This window comes from Staurois parvus, unplaced genomic scaffold (genome assembly GCF_062004578.1).
Source record: "Staurois parvus isolate SC_StPar_1 unplaced genomic scaffold, SC_StPar_1.0 ptg000887l, whole genome shotgun sequence".
NCBI lineage: Eukaryota > Metazoa > Chordata > Amphibia > Anura > Ranidae > Staurois > Staurois parvus.
In genome coordinates this window covers 1,624,600-1,645,035 of record NW_028318683.1, presented here as the reverse complement: position 1 = coordinate 1,645,035, position 20,436 = coordinate 1,624,600, and the positions used below count along the sequence as shown (strand labels likewise).

Here is a 20,436-nt window from a genome sequence, read left to right as displayed (position 1 = left end):
TTTATGGTACAGTTCATAGAGGCCCCAACTAGGAATGATGCTCTGCTGGACCTGGTCATCTCAAACCATGCAGAGTTTATTACTAATGTACATATAAAATAACATCTGGGTAGCAGTGACCATAACATGATTTCATTTATTGTTAGTTGTAAACAAGCACAAATTAGAAAAATAAAAAACGCTCAACTTTGAGAGATAATTTTTCAAGGCTGAGAGCTGTACTCCAAGACTGACTGGGAGGCAATATTGGCATCAATAAACACAACAAAGAAATCGGAGTTCTTCAAAAAGACTATGTGAACACACTGCAAAATATATTCCCATGGGCAACAAGTTTAAAATGCTAAAAATGAAACCTATGTGGCTTACGGCCAAAGTTAGAAAAGCTACAAGAGCTCTTATTAAACATAAAAATGAAGGAACGCTATCATCGTTTAAACATTACAAAAAATATAACAAGTAAAAAGGAAATAGAGGCCGCAAAAACTGAAAACGAAGGACAGATTGCAAAATATAGAACAAACCCCCCAAAATTCTTCAAAATATATTAAAAGTAAAAAGGTCCGGTCCGAGCATGTAGGCCCTTTACAAAATAATCTATAGAGGGTGACTGGGGACAAAGAGAAGGCAAATTTATTAAATAGCTTCTTCAGCTCTGTGTATACAAAGGAGCATGAGGGAGCTCTTGTCCATAGTGGGCATAGTACTGACACAGCTCCAGATGATCCACATTGGCTCACAATTGATATGATTCAAAAATATTTAGACAGAATAAAGGTGAATAAAGCACCTGGACTGGATGGCATACACCCACGGGTCCTTAAAGAATTGAGCTCTGTCATTTCAAAGCCATTGTTTCTAATTTTTAGGGACTCTAATGACTGGCATAGTACCGCTGGATTGGCAGAAGGCCAATGTGGTTCCAATATTTAAAAAGGGGTCAAAATCTTTACCAAGTAATAACAGACCTGTTAGTTTAACTTCCATAGTTGGGAAGATACTGGAGAGTTAAAGTTTTTTTTTTGTTTAGCAAAAACTCATCTATGTGGTGTTTTATTAAACTGCTTCCTGACCGCCCTATAGCAGAAGTACTGCTATAGGGCAGAAGGGCTGCGAAAAACCACATGTATATATACACATGTGATTTTGTGTTTCTGGGTAGGATGCGCGTGCCTCCCTTCCCTGCACTACCATTGGTGTCTGGAGGTGTTGATCACAGAGTCCTGGCCAGAGATTCTGTGCCAGCACCCGGCAATCGCCGACGAACACTGTGAGAGGAGAGGTCTGTATGTAAACAATACAAATCTCTCCTGTCAGCTCCAGCATGCTGCTTTGTTTTGCTCTGCATATAGAGCAATACAAAGCAGCATGCTTACACTGTAAAACACACACAGCACACAGTTAACCCTTTGATCACCCCAAATGTTAACCCCTTCTTGCCCAGTGTCAGTAGTACAGTCAGTGCTTTTTATTAGCACTAATCATGTCAGTGGCAGTTAGTGTAAGAATGCCTGCCGCAGTCCCACTGTAAGTCGCAGATCGCCGCCATTACTAGTATTAAATTTGTATTTTTTTTTTTAAATTCCAGTCTATAAACCGCCATTTGTAGGAGCTATAACGTTCATGTAAACCAATTAATTTAAACGTATTGGGATTTCTTTTTAGCAAAGACATGTAAGCAGAATACATTTTGGCCTAAATTTATGACGAAATTTGATTTAAATTTTTTTTACTGGACATGTTTAATAGCAAAGCCAAAAATTTTTTTTTTTTCAAAATGATCGGTCTTTTTGTTTATAGCGCAAAAAAAAAACAAACAAAAAAACAAAAGAAAAAAACACCCACAGAGGCGATCAATTACCGAAAAACAAAGACATAAAAATTTCATTTGGGTGCAATGTAGCATGACCACGCAATTGTCAGTTAAAATAACGCAGCACTGTGTCGCAAAAAAAAAAAAAATGGCATGGTCAGGAAGGGGGGGTAAATCCACAGGAGGGCAAGTGGCTAAGCAGCAGACAGCATAGATTCATGAAAGACAGAAGTTGTCAAACAAATCTGATTTCTTTTTACAAAACCTTGGACAGAGGGGTGGGGGTGGACGTGGTATACTGGATTTTGCAAAAGCGTTTGACACAGTTCCCCACACACGGCTAATGTGTAAGGTAAAGTCTACAGACTTGGGGGGAAAAAAAAATATATGATCTCCATGTATAATACATAAGGGGGGGGGGGGGATATGTTCTCCATATATAATACATAAGGGGGGATATGATCTCCATGTATAATACATAAGGGGGGATATGATCTCCATGTATAATACATAAGGGGGGATATGATCTCCATGTATAATACATAAGGGGGGATATGATCTCCATGTATAATACATAAGGGGGCATATGATCTCCATGTATAATACATAAGGGGGCATATGATCACCATGTATAATACATAAGGGGGGATATGATCTCCATGTATAATACATAAGGGGGGGGATATGATCTCCATGTATAATACATAAGGGGGGGGATATGATCTCCATGTATAATACATAAGGGGGGGGATATGATCTCCATATATAATACATAAGGGGGGGGATATGATCTCCATATATAATACATAAGGGGGGGGATATGATCTCCATATATAATACATAAGGGGGGATATGATCTCCATATATAATACATAAGGGGGGATATGATCTCCATGTATAATACATAAGGGGGGATGTGATCTCCATGTATAATACATAAGGGGGGATGTGATCTCCATGTATAATACATAAGGGGGGGATGTGATCACCATGTATAATACATAAGGGGGGATATGATCACCATGTATAATACATAAGGGGGGATATGATCACCATGTATAATACATAAGGGGGGATATGATCACCATGTATAATACATAAGGGGGGATATGATCTCCATGTATAATACATAAGGGGGGATATTATCTCCATGTATAATACATAAGGGGGGATATGATCTCCATGTATAATACATAAGGGGGATATGATCACCATGTATAATACATAAGGGGGGATATGATCACCATGTATAATACATAAGGGGGGATATGATCACCATGTATAATACATAAGGGGGGATATGATCTCCATGTATAATACATAAGGGGGATATGATCTCCATGTATAATACATAAGGGGGGATATGATCTCCATGTATAATACATAAGGGGGGATATGATCTCCATGTATAATACATAAGGGGGGGATATGATCTCCATGTATAAATACATCAGTGGTTCATATAGTGAACTCGGTGTAGAGTTATTCACCCTGAGGTCATCACAGAGGACAAGGGGGCACTCTTTACATCTGGAGGAAGAGAGATTTAATCTCAAAATACGGAAAGGATTCTTCACAGTGAGAGCTGTGAGAATGTGGAATAGATTCCCTCAAGAGTTGGTTCTGGCCAGCTCAGTGGATTGCTTTAAAAAAGGCCTGGATTCTTTCTTGGATACACAGAATATAACTGGATATAACATTTATAGGTAAAGTGGATCCAGGGAATATCCGATTGCCTCTCAGGGTATCAGAAAGGATTTTTTTACCCTGCAGCAGCAAATTGGATCATGCTTTGCTGGGTTTTTTTGCCTTCCTCTGGATCAATTGAGGGTATAGGATTATAACTTTTTTTTTTGGTTGAACTGGATGAACTTTTGTATTTTTTCATCCAGACTAACTATAACTATGCAAGCAACTGGCCTCAGATATACAAGATGGAAGAAATCCTCCTACAGAAGTTGTATGCCATCTTTCCCCTACATCCATTCAAAGTGCAGAATTTAAACTGTATCTCTCAGCTCTGAAAAGCTGGAGGCAGGAAGCTGAAGTTACACTAAGTGAGAAGAGCTCTGAGAGCTGACTGGAGGAGAAGAGACCCTCCTCCACACAGCTCACAGGAACTGTGAAGCTGTCAGGAACAGCTGAGGCTGTCAGTCACAGTCTGTGCCCTCCCCTTCACCATTTTTCTCTTTGTGTAAGGGAAACTCATCAGAAGTGCCAACAGCAGAGGAACGAGGCAGCAGACAGAAATGATGCTTTGTAATCCTGAGACACGAAATTTGAAAAAAGCATATCCTTCTAGAATGTGCACTTGTCTCAATCCAGAGTACAAACACTTTAAGATCCTGCTACATCTGAATATCCATTTTAATAAAAACCTCCTGCTGTAGATTTGTTTATAAGTCTGAACATTGCAGCACGCCTGCTTAACTCCTCTCTACATTTAAATCTCGAGACCACACAATTGTTTAAAGCAGCTTTTTTTAAAAACATTTCCCTGCATTATTTGTTAATGTGTTGGTCTCCTTACTATACTCTGGTATGGATGGAATGCTAGGAGGGGAAGAAAAAAAAAAAAAAAAAAGAAGGCCTAGCTTCTGTGGTAAACAGATTTGTCCCCATTTAGTACACTAAGAAAAGGCCACAATACCTCAATTTTTTCTTCAATTAGCTGTTTGGCATGGTCAATCTGCTGTGGTGAGCCACGGATAATGAACATTTTAAAGTTGGGGTCACCGTTAGGTGGCGGTTGTCGGGAGATCTCCACAAATGCTCCTGTCTGCTGGTTAATTGCCTTGACGTTCTCCCCACCTGTGAAGCAGAAACAATCTATAAACTGAGGCCAGGAAAAACATTGAGAGAGTAACAACTGAGAAAATTAGCAATACATCCAAGACAGAAATGTTATAGTGTTGAGCTACTCATAACATGATTATTATTATTATTATACAGGATTTATATCGCAACAGTTTGATCAGCACTTTACAATATAACTGGAGACAATACAGCAACAATACAAGAGGGTTAGGAGGGCCCTGCTCCTTGGAGCTTACAATCTAGTAGGGAGGGGCTAGTGGTACAAAAAGGTAGTAACTGTAGGGGATGGACTGGTAGGAAGAGTAGAAGATTCCATTATTTAAACATACAATAATACAAAAATAAATTGTGCGCAAATGCAAAAAAATATATCGAATCATCAAAAAGTCTGTGCTCAATCAGCCCAAAGACCATAAATACTTGTGCTTCCACTAATAGTGCTCCACACCAGAATGAATTCAGTGCTCCTCCACCTGAAATAGGATGGCCGCTCATTTCAGGTTGTGGACCTATATAGCAACATAGGTCTAACAAGCATGACCATTCCATAAACGAACTTCAGATGGCAGCAAAGGACTTGTACTGTATATTAACAGGGATGGGAATACTGATCACCCACAGGAACCTCCTCAGCACTCAGCATATAAAGGAAGATAGAACAGGCTCCAATTGTGTAAAACCATTTAATAACACAAACTGAGATAACAAAGTTTGCACTCACAATATAGCAGAATATAAAATGCGTTGTCAGCATGAAAAATCCAAACTTCTTGTCCGCAAGTCCATAGCCGGAAGTGACGTCACTAAGCTCCGCCCCACGAGTTACACCACCAACCCATGTGGCTTCGTCAGGGAGGTGGGGCAGAGCTTAGTGATGTCCTTTGCTGCCATCTGGAGTCAGTTTCTGGAATGGTCATGCTTGCTAGACCTATTTTGCATACAAGTCTACAACCTGAGGCGAGTAACCATCCATTTCAGGTGGAGGGGCACTGAAATCATTCAGGTGTGGAGCACTATTAGTGGAAACACAAGAATTTATGATCTTTGGGCTGATTGTGCACTGAAAGACTTTGATGATTTGTTATATTTATTTTGCACTTTGGCACCGACTATTTTTGTTATATCATTGTATGTTTAAATGTTATGAGAAGCGCACCACTATTACTATATTTTTCACTCCATAAGATGCACCCACCCCCCCCCCCCCAAAAAATGTGTGGAGCGAATGTGGAGCGGCTGGCCTGGTATTCCCGCCGCGTTAGAATACTGGGCCGGCCACTCGGCTTTTCTGTGCAGCAGAATCTACTCCTCGGTCCTACCTGTTCCTCGGTCCAGCGGTGTCCTCACTGTCCTTTTTCCCCCTGACGCCGGCATCTTTAGTGTGGGCACCCAGCTCTGACAGCTTGCGGTTTCACAGCCGGGTGCCCACTGCGCATGCGAGAAGCGCTGCGCTTTTGAATGGTCTGGTAGCAGGTACCTGTCAAATTTGGGTACCAGCGCCCCCCCACGGTCCTTTCCTGCACAATGCCCGCAGTCTCTGGTCATTTCCTGTACTAGGTCTGTCTGCAGTCTCTGGGTCATTTCCTGTACTTTGTCTTTAGTCCACTGGTTCAGAATATTTTTTTTCTCGTTTTCCTCCTCTAAAACCTAGGTGCGTCTTATGGAGCGAAAAATATGGTATATTTTTGTTTTTGTTGTATATTGTGTGTGGGAACTAAGTGTTTTTTGCAGAAACTCATTTATTTATGGTAGTGCACATTGTTTTCTATATTATTAATGCATCCAAGAGGACAGTAAAGTGTAAAACACAAATATGGACTCACCTCGGCCAATTACCAGGCCACATTTATGAGTGGGAATAGAGAATGTCATTTCACCACCAGGAGGTCCCCATGGTCCTTGCCCTCTGCCTCTTCCTCTGCCACCTGGTGGCATGCCAGGGCCTGGGGGTCCAGGTGGACCACTCTGAAAGAAGGGAAAAAAAAAAAAAAGGCAATGAATATACAGAGATAAGATATTTTAAAGACTAAGTTCACCTTTGGAATGCTACATGTTCCATCGTATTTAGGGTGGAACACGTAACATGTCATAGCTCCTGCATCCTTTCCCCCCCACTCCCTGTGACAGCAGGTGGGGGATCCTCTCCCTGCACCCACTGTTATTTCAAAACAGTGCGGCCATGTGGGGCTCCATCCACACGACCGCATTATTCTGTAAATGAACTGCCAGGGCACTGGTGAGAGGCCTCGTAGTTCATTGATTCTTCCTGCAATTCAGTAACTGCCTGCCTGTATCAGAGGTACAGGCAGACAGTGTATGGAGGATCTGCAGGATTCTGGTATTGCACACAGGATCTGCTGAACACAGGTGCAATTGCTTTACAGACTCCAGCATAAAAATAATGCACTTTTTTACCTGCAAAAAAAATGCTGGATTTTTTTTTTTTTTTTTTTAAATAAAAAAGGTGAACTTATCTTTTAAATGCCTACAAATTTTTCATGACTTACCCTCAAACTCTGCAGCAGGTCCCCAATAATCCTGGCTGCATGGTCACACCTGTCTGGTGGACCCATGATGTGTGCTATCTTATCGGGACCAGTCCCATCATCTGTGTGGAAGGAGGCATAGTTAGTACAGGGATAGCAACCAACAAGGATCAAAGTGTTCAAAATGCATACAAAGTGCAGAAAAAAAAACAAAAAAAAAAAAAACACATACCCACACAGGCATAAGGTTCACCAGGAATAAAAAGTTGTGCAACATCTGATCTGCTTCAAACTTGCTGGGATTTGCTTTAAAGTTAAAAGCACGATTTCCAGAATAAAAATTGTTCCTACCAATTTTTAGATTTGTGCAGACTACTTGTAGTGGTGTACACCCCTGGCTCATTCCAAGCAAGTCTAAAGACCTGTACACACAATGAGAATATCTGACAAAATGATTGTCCATGTTTGTTTGTTTGTTTTTTTTGCATGCTGTTCTCATATAGAAAGTGAAAAGGTTACTTAAGTTACGAAACTTGTTGTCCAACAGAGTAAAAATTAAAAAGTGAGGTAATGTATTGGATTTTCGGACAAAAACAGAACTGATTAAACAAAAATTGTATGAGAACAATTTTCATGCTTGTCGCTTAGAATAATTGTGGATGAAAGCTGTGTACTAAATCAGAATATCGTACAAATCGCTTGGAAAGGGGTATTTTGCATACGATTTTCTGGTCATGTGTACTAGGCTTAAGATGCAGAGACTAACTCCAGGATGCTCAGTGGTGGAGCCAAAAAGACTAGCAGAAGATAACAGCGCAGTGGATTAAGCAACAAAATATAAATGCAGACAATACACTGCTGTAGGAGGGCACAATAGAGGGTAAATATCAGGGATGTTGGATTCCTAACACCCGACACCCAGGTAGGTAGTTTTTTTTTTTTTTTAATCTTTAGCCCTACTGCAGGCAAGCAGTGGGCTCACCTATCAGGTGGAAGCCTCTCCACAACACTACCCCCCCATGAGGTTTCCCAGGCTCCGCTTGCACATCTGCGGGCCTGGCTAGTGTAGGGAGAAGAGTGGACAAGTCCGCTCCACTCCCCTTCTTGTGCGGACCCAGAATTGTCGTTATGATGTCACTTCCAGGTCCCCGTTGAGAGATTGTAATGCAATCCCTGGGAAAGAACGTAATGCGGTGCGATGTGCACTGCATTACATTCAGTGGAGCAGAGGGGAGACATTCAGGGTCTTTTAGACCTTGGATGTCTCAAAGAGAACATGTCACCAAAAATCGGGGACTTTGTAGGGGACTTTGTCCTTTAAGTGATGAAATGTTTGTTTTTTTTATTGTAAAGAATGAAAGTTACACCCAAGCACATACCATTACCCCCCCCTTCAAAAAAATAGAGGCCCCCACCCTCACATATACGCACAAACATAAAAGCACACGCTGTGGTGCCTACGCATGAAACCGTCGACTGCAATACACGTCACATATAACCGCGTACGCCAGAATGAGACCAATAATTCTAGCACCAGACCTCCTCTGTACACTATACTGGTGACCTATAAGGAGCTTTAAAAGTGTCAACCTATAGAAAATATAGGGTACAGACAGGGGCGGACTGGCCATCCGGAAACTCGGGCAGTGCCTGAGGGCCCGGGGTCAGTAGGGGGCCCCATGAGATGCCCCTGGTACCTTTTTCATAGTTTTTTTTTTTTAGTTTGGGCATGGACACAGGGGTCCCATGATCCACCCTATTGCCCGGGGGCCCCATGAGTTGTCAGTCCGCCCGTGGGTACAGAAGTTAGTCGCCATTTCATGAGCACGCACAAATTTAAGGTTTGACAAGTTGGATATTTACTCGCTGCAACCTTATCTTTTATAAAAAAAAAAAAAAATAAAAATATAGGGTAATTTTTTGCTTTTTTGTGCCCTAAAATTAACTTACTTGTATTTTTTACTAAAAGTTTGCGGTAAAATCATGCGACATAAAAAATTGGAACTACCACTATTTTATTCTCTAGGGTTTCTGCTTTCAGAAAATATATAATATTTGGGGGTTTTATGTAATCTTCAGGCCTAAAATTATTTTTTTAAAACGTGTGCAAAAAACACAAACACGGCTCTGGCAGCGAAAGGGAAAGTATAACCCCTTGACCCACCCTTTCCTGTCGAGCAGCCAATCGTCCATCACACTGCAAGGTCTCTCCCTTGTAGAGGAAGAGGAGATAAACAGTGCAATGTTAAAAATATTACACATTTCATTTGCTATAATGCCTCGTTTTTAAAAGCCCCAGACATTCCTAAAATCACCTCCGAGTTAAATACGGTTTTGGTAAAAAAAAATAAAAAAATTTTTTTTTTCTGGACAAGTAGATTGTCATGAGGGACAAGTAGATTGCGGCCCCGATTTAGTCCCTGGACAAGTAGTTTTTTTTAAAAAAGGTCTACAACCCTGAAATATGCCATAATGTGCAAGCAGTAAAGAGTTCCACTTGGCTCTAATCTTTCATTGCTGTACTGCTGGTCTCTAAACATCATCTTAATGCAAAAGATAGGCACACAGCTTTAAAATACGCAAACTGACTCTTGAGAAACCACAATCCACATATTAACTGTTGTAAATACATATTGTATACATAGTTTCTATAATGTACGATAAAGCTATAGCACTTAGCTAGCATCTGGCAACCAGAACACAGATATTATCAACCACCCCAAAATAATTTTACCCCCAAAAAGGACACAGGTTGGATCTTGAGTAAAATAAGACCAGCGTGCTCTGTGAATTTAAGCAGTTCTAAAGGCAGAAAGGTTTTGTTTTTTTTTCCAACCTAAAGCATCAAGGTAAAAAAAACCCCACCCCCAGCTCCCACCTTTACTCATCTGAGCCCGATCTCGATCCAGCAATGTGCACGAAAGCCAAGGCTCCCCCCCTCTCCTCATTGGCGCATACACAGCAGCAGGAACAATTGGATGCTGTAATTACAGCCAGTGAGGTGGGAGTGGGGGACATGGCTCGGGAGGGAGTGGGAGGAGCACCAGCAGGGGAGGATTGGGGTTGCTCTGTGCAAAACCATTGCAGAGAGCAGGTAAGAATAATATGTTTGGGATTTTTAAAAGAGAATGTAAATCTTAAATTACGTTAAGACTTTTTGCTTATTATGGATGGGATTTGGGTGTTGGATCACCAAGCCTTCAGTTCAGTCCTGATGGACTAAGAGTAAAATACCAGAGACAGAAAGCCTCCTCCTCACCTTGTTTAAACTGTATCCTGACACCAGCATCATTCTGAATCTTCTTAATCATCTCCCCATTCCGTCCAATGACCACCCCCACAGAATGCCGTGGGACAGGTACCTGCAATAAAAGTTGGACCAATGAATAACACATCTTTCGGGCCAGCATTCAGTACCGGAAATGAACTGATACTTACATCTATTCCTCCTCGGGAACCATATTCATTTCCTCCTCCAAAGTTACCTTGATCTCTTTCTCTCAAGAGATCCATAACCATCTCACAGGCTTGCTGAAAGAAAAAAAAAAAAAAAAAAAAAGAAAATTATATATACAAAAGAGGATTAAACACAATGAAAGCATTTCACTGCATCGTAATCGGAGGTCACAGCAGACCGAAAAGGATGCGCTCAGTAACATAGCACAGCTATAGTGCAACAGTGGATGCTCACTGCTCTTTCGGAGTTTAAAATGTATTAACTAAGGGACCCATTTATAAGGCTGTCACCGCAGTGATTGCTCCTTACCATGGCCTGCATTTTAAGTGGCATTCCTAGAAAAAAAAATAGGCCATGGTATGGAGCCTGTAGTGTCCCACAGATTTCATTGCTGCCCAAAGTAACTAAATACAAAAATAAAAGTAATCTATGCGTATATATTTATTTTTACTTTGTGATCCTGCCAGTCTTTCTGTCCTAGGATGATAGCGCTCACTCACTGTACTGTGTTCTCTGGGGAAGCAGCATGGTCATCCTAGGCCAGTAAGTTTTAGGACTACAAAACACCACCCACTAATTATTATTATTATTATTATTATTCAGTATTTATAAAGCGCCAATAGTTCGCTCAGCGCTGTACATTACAAAGGGGGACAGAACATGTGACAGAACAATACCAATACAATGCAAAACATGAGGGGATCGAGGGCCCTGCTCTTTCAAGCTTACAATCTAGGAGGGAGGGGATGGTGGCACAGGAGGAGATAGCTGTGGGGGATGGAGTGGTAGGAAGAGTGGAGGAGGTCGGCAAGTTAGCAGGGGGCGGGGTAGGCTTCCCTGAAGAGATGGGTTTTCAGGGTGCGCCTAAAGGAGAGGAGAGTAGGTGATAATCTGATGGGTTGGGGCAGGGAGTTCCAGAGGATGGGTGACACCCTGGAGAAGTCCTGGAGGCGGGCATGGGAGGAGGAGACCAGGGAACTAGAGAGAAGGAGGTCTTGTGAGGAGCGGAGTGTGCGTGCTGGGCGGTACTTGGATATTAGGTCAGTGATGTAGTTCGGGGCAGTATGGTGGACAGCTTTGTACGTCAGTGTTAGGATTTTGAATTTGATCCGTTGCGCAATCGGAAGCCAGTGGAGGGATTGGCAGAGGGGGGTGGCGGAAACGGAGCGGTTGGAAAGGTGAATGAGTCTGGCAGCCGTATTCAGGATGGACTGAAGCGGGGATAGCCAGCGGCGAGGCAGGCCAGTGAGGAGGGAGTTGCAGTAGTCGAGTCGCGATATGATGAGGGAGTGGATGAGCTGTTTAGTGGTTTCTGGAGTTAGGAACGTGCGGATTTTGGCGATGTTGCGGAGGTGGAGTCTGCATGAGTTTGTTAAAGAGTGGACTTGGGGCTGGAAGGATAGGTTGGAGTCCAAAATGACACCAAGTACTCTGGCCTGCGGGGCGGGTTTGATGGTGGCGTTGTTGGACATGATGGAGAAGTCAATGGGGGGTGGTGTCCGGGCTGGAGGGAAGACAAGAAACTCGGTTTTGGAGAGGTTCAGTTTAAGGAAGTGGAGCGACATCCAGTCTGATATGTCGCTCAACAGGTGTGTGATTCGGGCGGAGACCGAGGGGGTGAGGTGGGGGGTTGAGAGATAGATTTGTGTGTCGTCGGCATAGAGGTGGTAGTTGAAGCCGTGAGAGTGTATGAGTTGGCCAAGGGAGGAGGTGTAGATGGAGAAGAGAAGGGGCCCGAGGACAGAGCCTTGGGGGACCCCAACAGAGAGGGGGAGTGAGAGGGAGGTGGTGGCATTATAGGTAACGCTGAAAGAGCGTTGTGACAGGTAGGATGAGAGCCAGGAGAGAGCAGAATCTCTGAGGCCGAGGGAGTGTAGTTTTTTGAGGAGGAGGGGGTGGTCGACTGTGTCAAAGGCCGCAGAGAGGTCAAGGAGTAGGAGCACTGAATAGTGGCCATTAGCTTTGGCGGTTAGCAGGTCGTTGGAGAGTTTGAGTAAGGCAGTTTCGGTGGAGTGTAGGGGACGGAAGCCGGACTGTAGGGGATCGAGGAGGTTGTTGTCGTTGAGGTGAGAGCATAGGCGGGCGTAGACTAGGCGCTCGAGGAGTTTAGATGTAAATGGGAGCAGGGAGATGGGTCTGAGGTTGTTCGGGTCATTGGGGTCCAGGGAGGGCTTTTTAAGTATGGGGGTGATGTGTGCATGTTTCAGAGGGGAAGGGAAAGTGCCGGAGGAGAGGGAGAGATTGAAGATGTGGGTGAGGGAGCGTAGGATGGAGGGGGAGGGAGGTTGTAGGAGTTGTGTGGGGATAGGGTCAAGGGGGCAGGTGGTGAGGCGGGCATCAGAGAGGATCTTGGAGACTTCTTCGATGGTAGTAAGGTCAAAGGTGCGGAGTGTTGGGGGAGCTTCAGTATGAGGAATGTAGGGTGGGGTGGGAGAGGAGGTCAGAGCAGTGGTGGGGCCGTGGGAGAGGGGTGTAGAGGGGGTAGCTGAGTGAGGGGGAAGGGGGTTGGAGGGAGTTTGAGCAGCGACGAAGTCCCTGTGGGTTATGTCGAGGGGGAGGGGGGATGAGGGGGTAGCTGTGTGAGAGGGGACGGGTTGAGAAGGCGTGTGAGTTGCGGCAATGTCCTTGCGAATTGTGTCAATCTTGTTTTTGAAGTGATTGGCAATCTCAAGGGCAGTGAGTGAGGTGCTGGGTGGAGGTGGGGGTGGCGAGAGTAGAGAGTTGAAGGTGGAGAAGAGTCGGCGAGGATTGGAGGAGAGGGCCTTGATGAGGGTCAGGAAGTAGGCTTGTTTGGCAGTATGGAGGAAGGAGGTGTAGGTGTGGAAGGCAGATTTGTATCGGGTGAAGGCTTGTTGGGATTTGGTTTTGCGCCATAGTCGCTCCAGGGCACGACTGTGTCGTTTGAGGGTTTTGGTGTGATCAGTCTGCCAGGGCTGGAGCGGTCGGGGTCTGATGTTGCGTGTGGTTAAAGGCGCTAGTGAGTCAAGGGCTGTTGACAGCGCATTGTTGTAGGCGGTCATAGCCAAGTCGGGGCAGGACAGGGGGAGGATGCTAATTCTCCGTAACATTATAGGGGATGTTTTGGAGAGATGGACTGGGCACTGCTGTTAACAGTGCTGCAAGACACTGCAGAGTGCGCAGGGCTAAACTGGATTTCTGGAAGGATTAGGTTTTTTTTTTCTATTTCAATGGTTTTTATTAATTTTTAAACAGTATAAAAGAGAGGCAATAAAACACGCCCACGCAGGGGCTATCAATTGCACAGATAAAAAAAATGCAAAAAAAAAAAAAAAAAAAAAAAAGGAAAAAAAACGGTGCTCTAATGCCAACAGGGCAAAAGGTACGCCCACGCAGGGGCTATCAATGGAACATAAATTACAAAACAATAATGTAACTGACAAAAACAGCTAAATGCAGCAGTCCAGTCACACCAAAACAGAGAGAGAATGAAAAAAGAAGGAGGGGAAGAAAAAGAGAGAAAAAAAAAAAAAGGGAGGGGCAAGGGGCAGGGGTTTAAGAGTGCCAATACCGAACGCCATTACATCCCCAGACTAGCCAGGGAGAGTGTGGGAAAGGCATATTGCAACCACGGCTCCCATATTTTCAAAAAGATTAGGTTTTTTTTTTACTTATTTAACAAATAAGTATAATAGTGATAGTGTGTGTTAAAAGACCAAAGAGAGCAAATTCAAGACCAAAGAGAGCAAATTCAAGTAGCTCACGGTTTGGATATATCCAGGTGCATCTCAAATTATAAAATCATCAAAAAGTTAATTTATTTCAGTAATTCAATTCAAAATGTGAAACTCGCAGGTTCATTACACAGTGAAATATTTCCAGCATTTCCATTTAATTTTGATGATTATGGCCTACAGCTAGTGAAAAACCAAAATTCAGTAACACATAAGACCAATAACACAAAAAAAAAAAAAAAAGATTTTTAATACAGATATGTTTGCTTACTAAAAAGTATGTCCATGTACAGCATAGTATGCACTCAGTACTCTTTTTGCATGCATTACTGCATCAATGCGGCGTGGCACGGAGGCGATCAGCCTGAGGCATTATGGATGCCCAGGTTGCTTTGATAGCGGCCTTCAGCTCGTCTGCATTGTCGGGTCTGCTGTCTCATCTTCCTCTTTACAATGTCCCACAGGTACTCTATGGGGTTTAGATCAGGTGAGTTTGCTGGCCAATCAAGCAAAGTGATACCATGATCATTAAACTGGGTATTGGTACTTTTGGCAGTGTGGGCAGGTGCCAAGTCCTGCTGGAAAATGAAATCTGCATCTCAATAAAGCTGGTCAGCAGAGGGAAGCGTGAAGTGCTCTAGAATTTCCTGGTAGAGGGCTGAACTGATTTTGGACTTCATAAAACACAGTGGACCAACAACAGCAGATGACATGGCTCCACAAATCATCACTGACTGTGGAAACTTCACACTGGACCTCATGCAACTTGGATTCTGTGCCTCTCCACTCTTCCTCCAGACTCTGGCACTTTGATTTCCAAATGAAATGCAAAATTTACTTTGGACCTTTGAGCAACAGTTCAGTGCTTTTTCTCCTTAGCCCAGGTAAGACACTTTTGACGTTCTCTGGTTCAGGAGTGGTTTGACTCAAGGAATACGACAGTCTTAGCCCATATCCTGGATACGTCTGGATATGTCCTGGCTTGCGAAGCACTGACACCAGCCATAGTTCACTCTGCGTGAATCTTCCTCAAATTCTTGAATGGCCTTTGCTTCACAATCCTCTCAAGGTTGCGGTTATCGCTGTTGCTTGTGCACCTCTTTCTACATCTTAAGCAATGACGTTTTGTGACTTACCCTCTTGTGGATGGTGTGAATGACCGTCTTCTGAACAACTGTCAGCTCAGCAGTCTTCCCCATGATTGTACAACCTACTGAACTAAACTGAGAGACCATTTAAAGGCTCTGGAAACCTTTACAGGTGTTTTGAGTTAATTAGCGGATTAGAGCGTTACACCATGAGTCTACAATATTCAACTTTTTCACAATATTCTATTTTTCTGAGATACTGAATTTTGGGTTTTCACTAGCTGTAAGCCATAAAATCATCAAAATTAAAAGAAAAATGCTTGAAATATATCACTCTGTGTATAATGAATCTACACTGCTGAAAAAAATTAAAGGAACACTTTTTAATCAGAGTATAGCTATATAGTTAAACTCCTGGGATATTGATCTGGTCAGTTAAGTAGCAGAGGAGGTTGCTAATCAGTTTCAGCTGCTTTGGTGTTAATGAAATTAACAACAGGTGCACTAGATGGGCAACAATGAGACGACCCCCAAAAAAGGAATGGTTTTACAGGTGGAGGCCACTGACATTTTTTCCCTACTCATCTTTTCTGACTGTTTTGCATTAGTTTTGCATTTGGCTAGGGTCAGTGTCACTGCTGGTAGCATGAGGCCATACCTGGACCCTACAGAGGTTGCAGAGACAGTCCAACTCCTCCAGGATGGCACATAAATACGTGCCATTGCCAGAAGATTTACTGTATAAAACCAGTTATTTACAATGGGTTCACACACGCACACTTTCTTGCCACTGTATAGATCTCTTAAGCCATCAGGCATAGAAGTCTTCAACATTACCTGCACTTTGAATGGTTCTCCAACAATTCGAAGAGGCTTGTCCACATTAGTGCCCTGTGAGGCATCTTGAATAAGGATCATCTTGACCCCAGCACGCTCCTGAAATGACAGAGTTGTCAGCAGTGCACCCACACAGAGTTTATAGCACATAAAACCAAAAAAAAAAGGAAAACCAAAAAAAAGGAAAACCAAAAAAAAGGAAAACCAAAAAAAAAAAAAAAGGAAAACCAAAAAAAAAAAAAAAAAGGAAAACCAAAAAAAAAAAAAAGGAAAACCAAAAAAAAAAAAAAAGGAAAACCAAAAAAAAAAAAAAAGGAAAACCAAAAAAAAAAAAAGGAAAACCAAAAAAAAAAAAAAGGAAAACCAAAAAAAAAGGAAAACCAAAAAAAAAGGAAAACCAAAAAAAAAGGAAAACCAAAAAAAAAGGAAAACCAAAAAAAAAGGAAAACCAAAAAAAAAGGAAAACCAAAAAAAAAGGAAAACCAAAAAAAAAGGAAAACCAAAAAAAAAGGAAAACCAAAAAAAAAAGGAAAACCAAAAAAAAAAGGAAAACCAAAAAAAAGGAAAAACAAAAAAAACGCGCACACACATTCCCTAAAAAATGGACTAAACCACCTCAAAATATATGTGTTTGGGTGGGGTGGGGGGGGCTTCGGTGGAACCACAGGGCATGAAGGGGGGACACTGGAGAGCGAAACTCCGAGAATGGTCATATGCAGAACATTTTTCAGACATTATCTCTTGGAGAGCATAGTTAAGCAGGGAGGGCAGCAGCACAGCCTTTTCTAACTCTTTAGGGTAAATAGTGCTGAGGATTGATGTAGAAATCACTACTGAAGGACAGAGGGACAGAAATGTCAGCATGCCATCATCATTTTTTTTCCTCATCAGTTATTACATACTTGTAACTGTTTGATGGTTTCTCCACCCTTGCCAATAATCAGCCCAGCTTTTCCGGCAGGGATCATGATCTCTTGTAAAGATCCGTTCTGTCCATTGGAGTTGTCATGGAACTGACTAGGTGGTCCCCCACGACCCCGTGCAACTATTTCATCAAGCATCATCTTGGCTTTTCTGCAAGAAAGAGAGACGGTCAGATGAGGAAACGTATTAAAAAGGGAATATAGTTTCTAAAGTAATTAATCTTCTCAAAGGAGCCAACATGACATACAGCATAGTTTATAAATGTTCCAAATAGTAAAAATTTGCTATTTTTCAGCCATGGTCACGTGACCACAAACTGGCAGTGAGGTTCACTATTTTCCACATAAACCTGATAATCGAGACAATGTCACATGTGCCCAAACGTATATCTTGATACAATGTCATCTCAAAACGCAGCATTACTTCACGTCACTCACTCTTTCCAGCAACGGAACATGTAGGATAATGTAATGTTGAGGGCTGACAAGACATAGGAAATGTAATTCGTATGAGTGAAAGTCTTGTCTGCCCTCAAAACGGAAATAAAGGTGAAAGATGCGATCTGGCAGGTTTAACAGGTAAATCTGATTTTTTTTTTTTTTAAGGAGGAATATTACATAAAAGTCACTTATGTCTATGGTAAAGGGAATTTTTATTAACTGTCTGGATGCACTTTAGGGACACTTTGCACACAAGGCATTAGTACAGGGGTGGGCAAACTTTTTTGACTTGAGGGCTGCAATGGGTTCATATATTGGACCCGGGGGCCGGACCAAGAGTAGATGAATGATGTGTATGTGTCATCCATAGTAAGTATAGTAATATTCCCCCATAGTAAGCATAGTAATTAATCCCCCATATAGTAATTCATCCTCCATAGTAATTCATCCCCCATATAGTAATTCATCCCCCATATAGTAATTCATCCCCCCTATAGTAATTCATCCCCCCTATAGTAATTCATCCCCCCTATAGTAATTCATCCCCCATATAGTAATTCATCCCCCCTATAGTAATTCATCCCCCATAGTAATTCATCCTCCATAGTAATTCATCCCCCATATAGTAATTCATCCCCCATATAGTAATTCATCCCCCATATAGTAATTCATCCCCCATATAGTAATTCATCCCCCATATAGTAATTCATCCCCCATATAGTAAGTCCCCTCTGTGTCAATTTACTTATCTTTGCTCCGCGCGTTCCTCTCGCCGTGTTCCCGCGCCGTTCCGGTCTTCAGGGCGGACTGTGAGAGGAGCCTAGCTCCCCTCACGTGCGTCACGCTGCCCCGCCTACACACATCCTGACAGCCTCACATCACGCTCCGCGGGCTGGATTAAAAGGTCTGCCGGGCCGTATACAGCCCGCGGGCCGTAGTTTGCCCATTGCTGCATTAGTAGTTTACAGTTTATTATTCACGTGTTTACTTTAAAGCCAAAACTCTTTGCATCACTTTGGCCTTGACATTTACTGCTCTGCCAGTTGAACAAGTGTGCACGGCATTAGGTAACAGAATTTAGCCTGCAAGGCCCTATGTTCTACATAGTTATAACTACTTAGGAGCTGGAAAACTGTGTGCACCATTAGGACGAGATCAAGCAGCGGTCAAAAGGTCAGACTTTAAAGGTCCTTTCACCAGCAAATGCCAACTCCAAGGGTTATCCTCAGCCAAAGTAAATAATGCTGAATATGAGGATACACATAAAATATTTAATGTGTAAGCATGCAGAATTAAGACTGAAGCAAAGTTAGATTCTTGCAAAAGGCTGATTGCGGTGGATTTTCTTACATAACAGTATTAGCCCTTCTGTCCTAGCAGAAACACTGCTCTCCATGCCCATGCTCCCACCAAACGAGCACCAAGCACTCAGGTCACTTAAGAAGCCACAAGGAGAAATGCATAACACTGGCTGGTGATAGGGGGGGGGGGTATGGAAACCTCTCTACAGGTTCACTTTAACGGCTGAGGGAACTTTAGACCAGATTCTGGATATAGATACATACTGCACCTAATAGCTCACAACTAGGGTACAGACATACTTACTGAACTGAATCTGGAGAGCCTGTCAACGACACAACTCTGTCTGGTAAACCTCCACTGTCTACAGGAAAAAAAAAAAAAGGAGGGGAAAACAAAAGTTACAGTACACTGAACTGTTATTTATGCAACATGGGTTTTTAAAGGATAAGTTCACCTAACAGGTTACTCTTATTTAGGGTGTACCATGTAACAATGTACCTGCCCGCAACCCCCCCCCCCTTCCCCCATTGTGATTCTCCCCCCAGCACCCACTGTCAAAATTTGAAAAGCGTGGCTGTGCAGGGTTTCGGCCGCAGAGCTGTGCCATTCATTCACAGAGACCTGTGAATGAACTAACCACAAGTACCATCTGACACCATAGCAGACAGCTTGAATTCTCAATGAACGAAGAGGGCACTGGGTGAGCACTTTGTAGTTCACTGAATTTTCCTTGACTTAAAACGGTCTTTCCGTATGGGAGGTACAGGCTGACAGAGTCTGCAGGATCCTGGCATTGCACTCGCAATCTGGCGATTGTTGGTGTAATGCTTTACAGTCTGCAGTGTAAAAAAATAAATGCACTTTTAACCGCAAAACTTTTTTTTTTATTTATTTATTAAATACACACAAAAGGTGAACTTACCCTTTAACCACTTCCTGACCAGGGCAATTTTCAGCTTTCAGCGCTATCACACTTTGAATGACAATTGCGCGGTCATGCAACACTGTACCCAAATGAATTTTTTTACCATTTTTTTGAGACAGATAAAGCTTTATTTTGATGGTATTTATTCACTGCTGGGATTTTTTTTTTTTTTTTGCTATGTAAATGAAAAAGTCCAAAAATTTTGAAAAAAGTGTTTTTTTAATAAAATTTTGCAAATAAATAATATTTCATCATAAATCTTGGCCAAAATTTAGTCCATTATCTTTTTAGTAAAAAAAAAAAAAAATCCAAATTAGTTTATAACCAGAGTATAATTTTTAAACATTTTTATTTTATTTTTTTATATTATTTTTTTTTTTTTTACATACGGTCACCCTAGCAGTACAGTGTCACCATGGTACTACTTGTGGGGGGTGATGAAGATTTTTTTTTTACACTGATTGCTTTTACACCCATATAGGATGTAAAAGCAATCATTTCTCTCTCTGTCTGCATTCTTGCACTCATTGAGAAGTACTGAGTGAGCTGTGATTGGTCACAGCTTGTCACATGGTACAAGGCTGTTGTGAATAGCCTTGTACCATGTGACCTCTGATCAGTCACAGATTTCACACGTAGTAAGCAATGATGTCAC

The 20,436-nt window shown here is 42.4% G+C and overlaps 1 protein-coding gene across 2 annotated transcripts in view; it reads right to left on the bottom strand.

Annotated features, from left to right (window-relative positions):
* Nucleotides 1-20,436, bottom strand: part of KHSRP (KH-type splicing regulatory protein) — a 59,620-nt gene that overhangs the window by 13,339 nt on the left and 25,845 nt on the right. For both annotated transcript variants that reach the window (XM_089656137.1, XM_089656136.1), the window contains 8 exons: nucleotides 19,160-19,217; nucleotides 17,093-17,264; nucleotides 16,191-16,289; nucleotides 10,555-10,647; nucleotides 10,376-10,478; nucleotides 7,138-7,238; nucleotides 6,454-6,595; nucleotides 4,464-4,624 (listed from right to left, as the gene is read on the bottom strand). In XM_089656137.1, coding sequence (XP_089512263.1) covers nucleotides 4,464-4,624; nucleotides 6,454-6,595; nucleotides 7,138-7,238; nucleotides 10,376-10,478; nucleotides 10,555-10,647; nucleotides 16,191-16,289; nucleotides 17,093-17,264; nucleotides 19,160-19,217 — 929 coding nt within the window. The remainder of the gene's footprint in view (nucleotides 1-4,463; nucleotides 4,625-6,453; nucleotides 6,596-7,137; nucleotides 7,239-10,375; nucleotides 10,479-10,554; nucleotides 10,648-16,190; nucleotides 16,290-17,092; nucleotides 17,265-19,159; nucleotides 19,218-20,436) is intronic.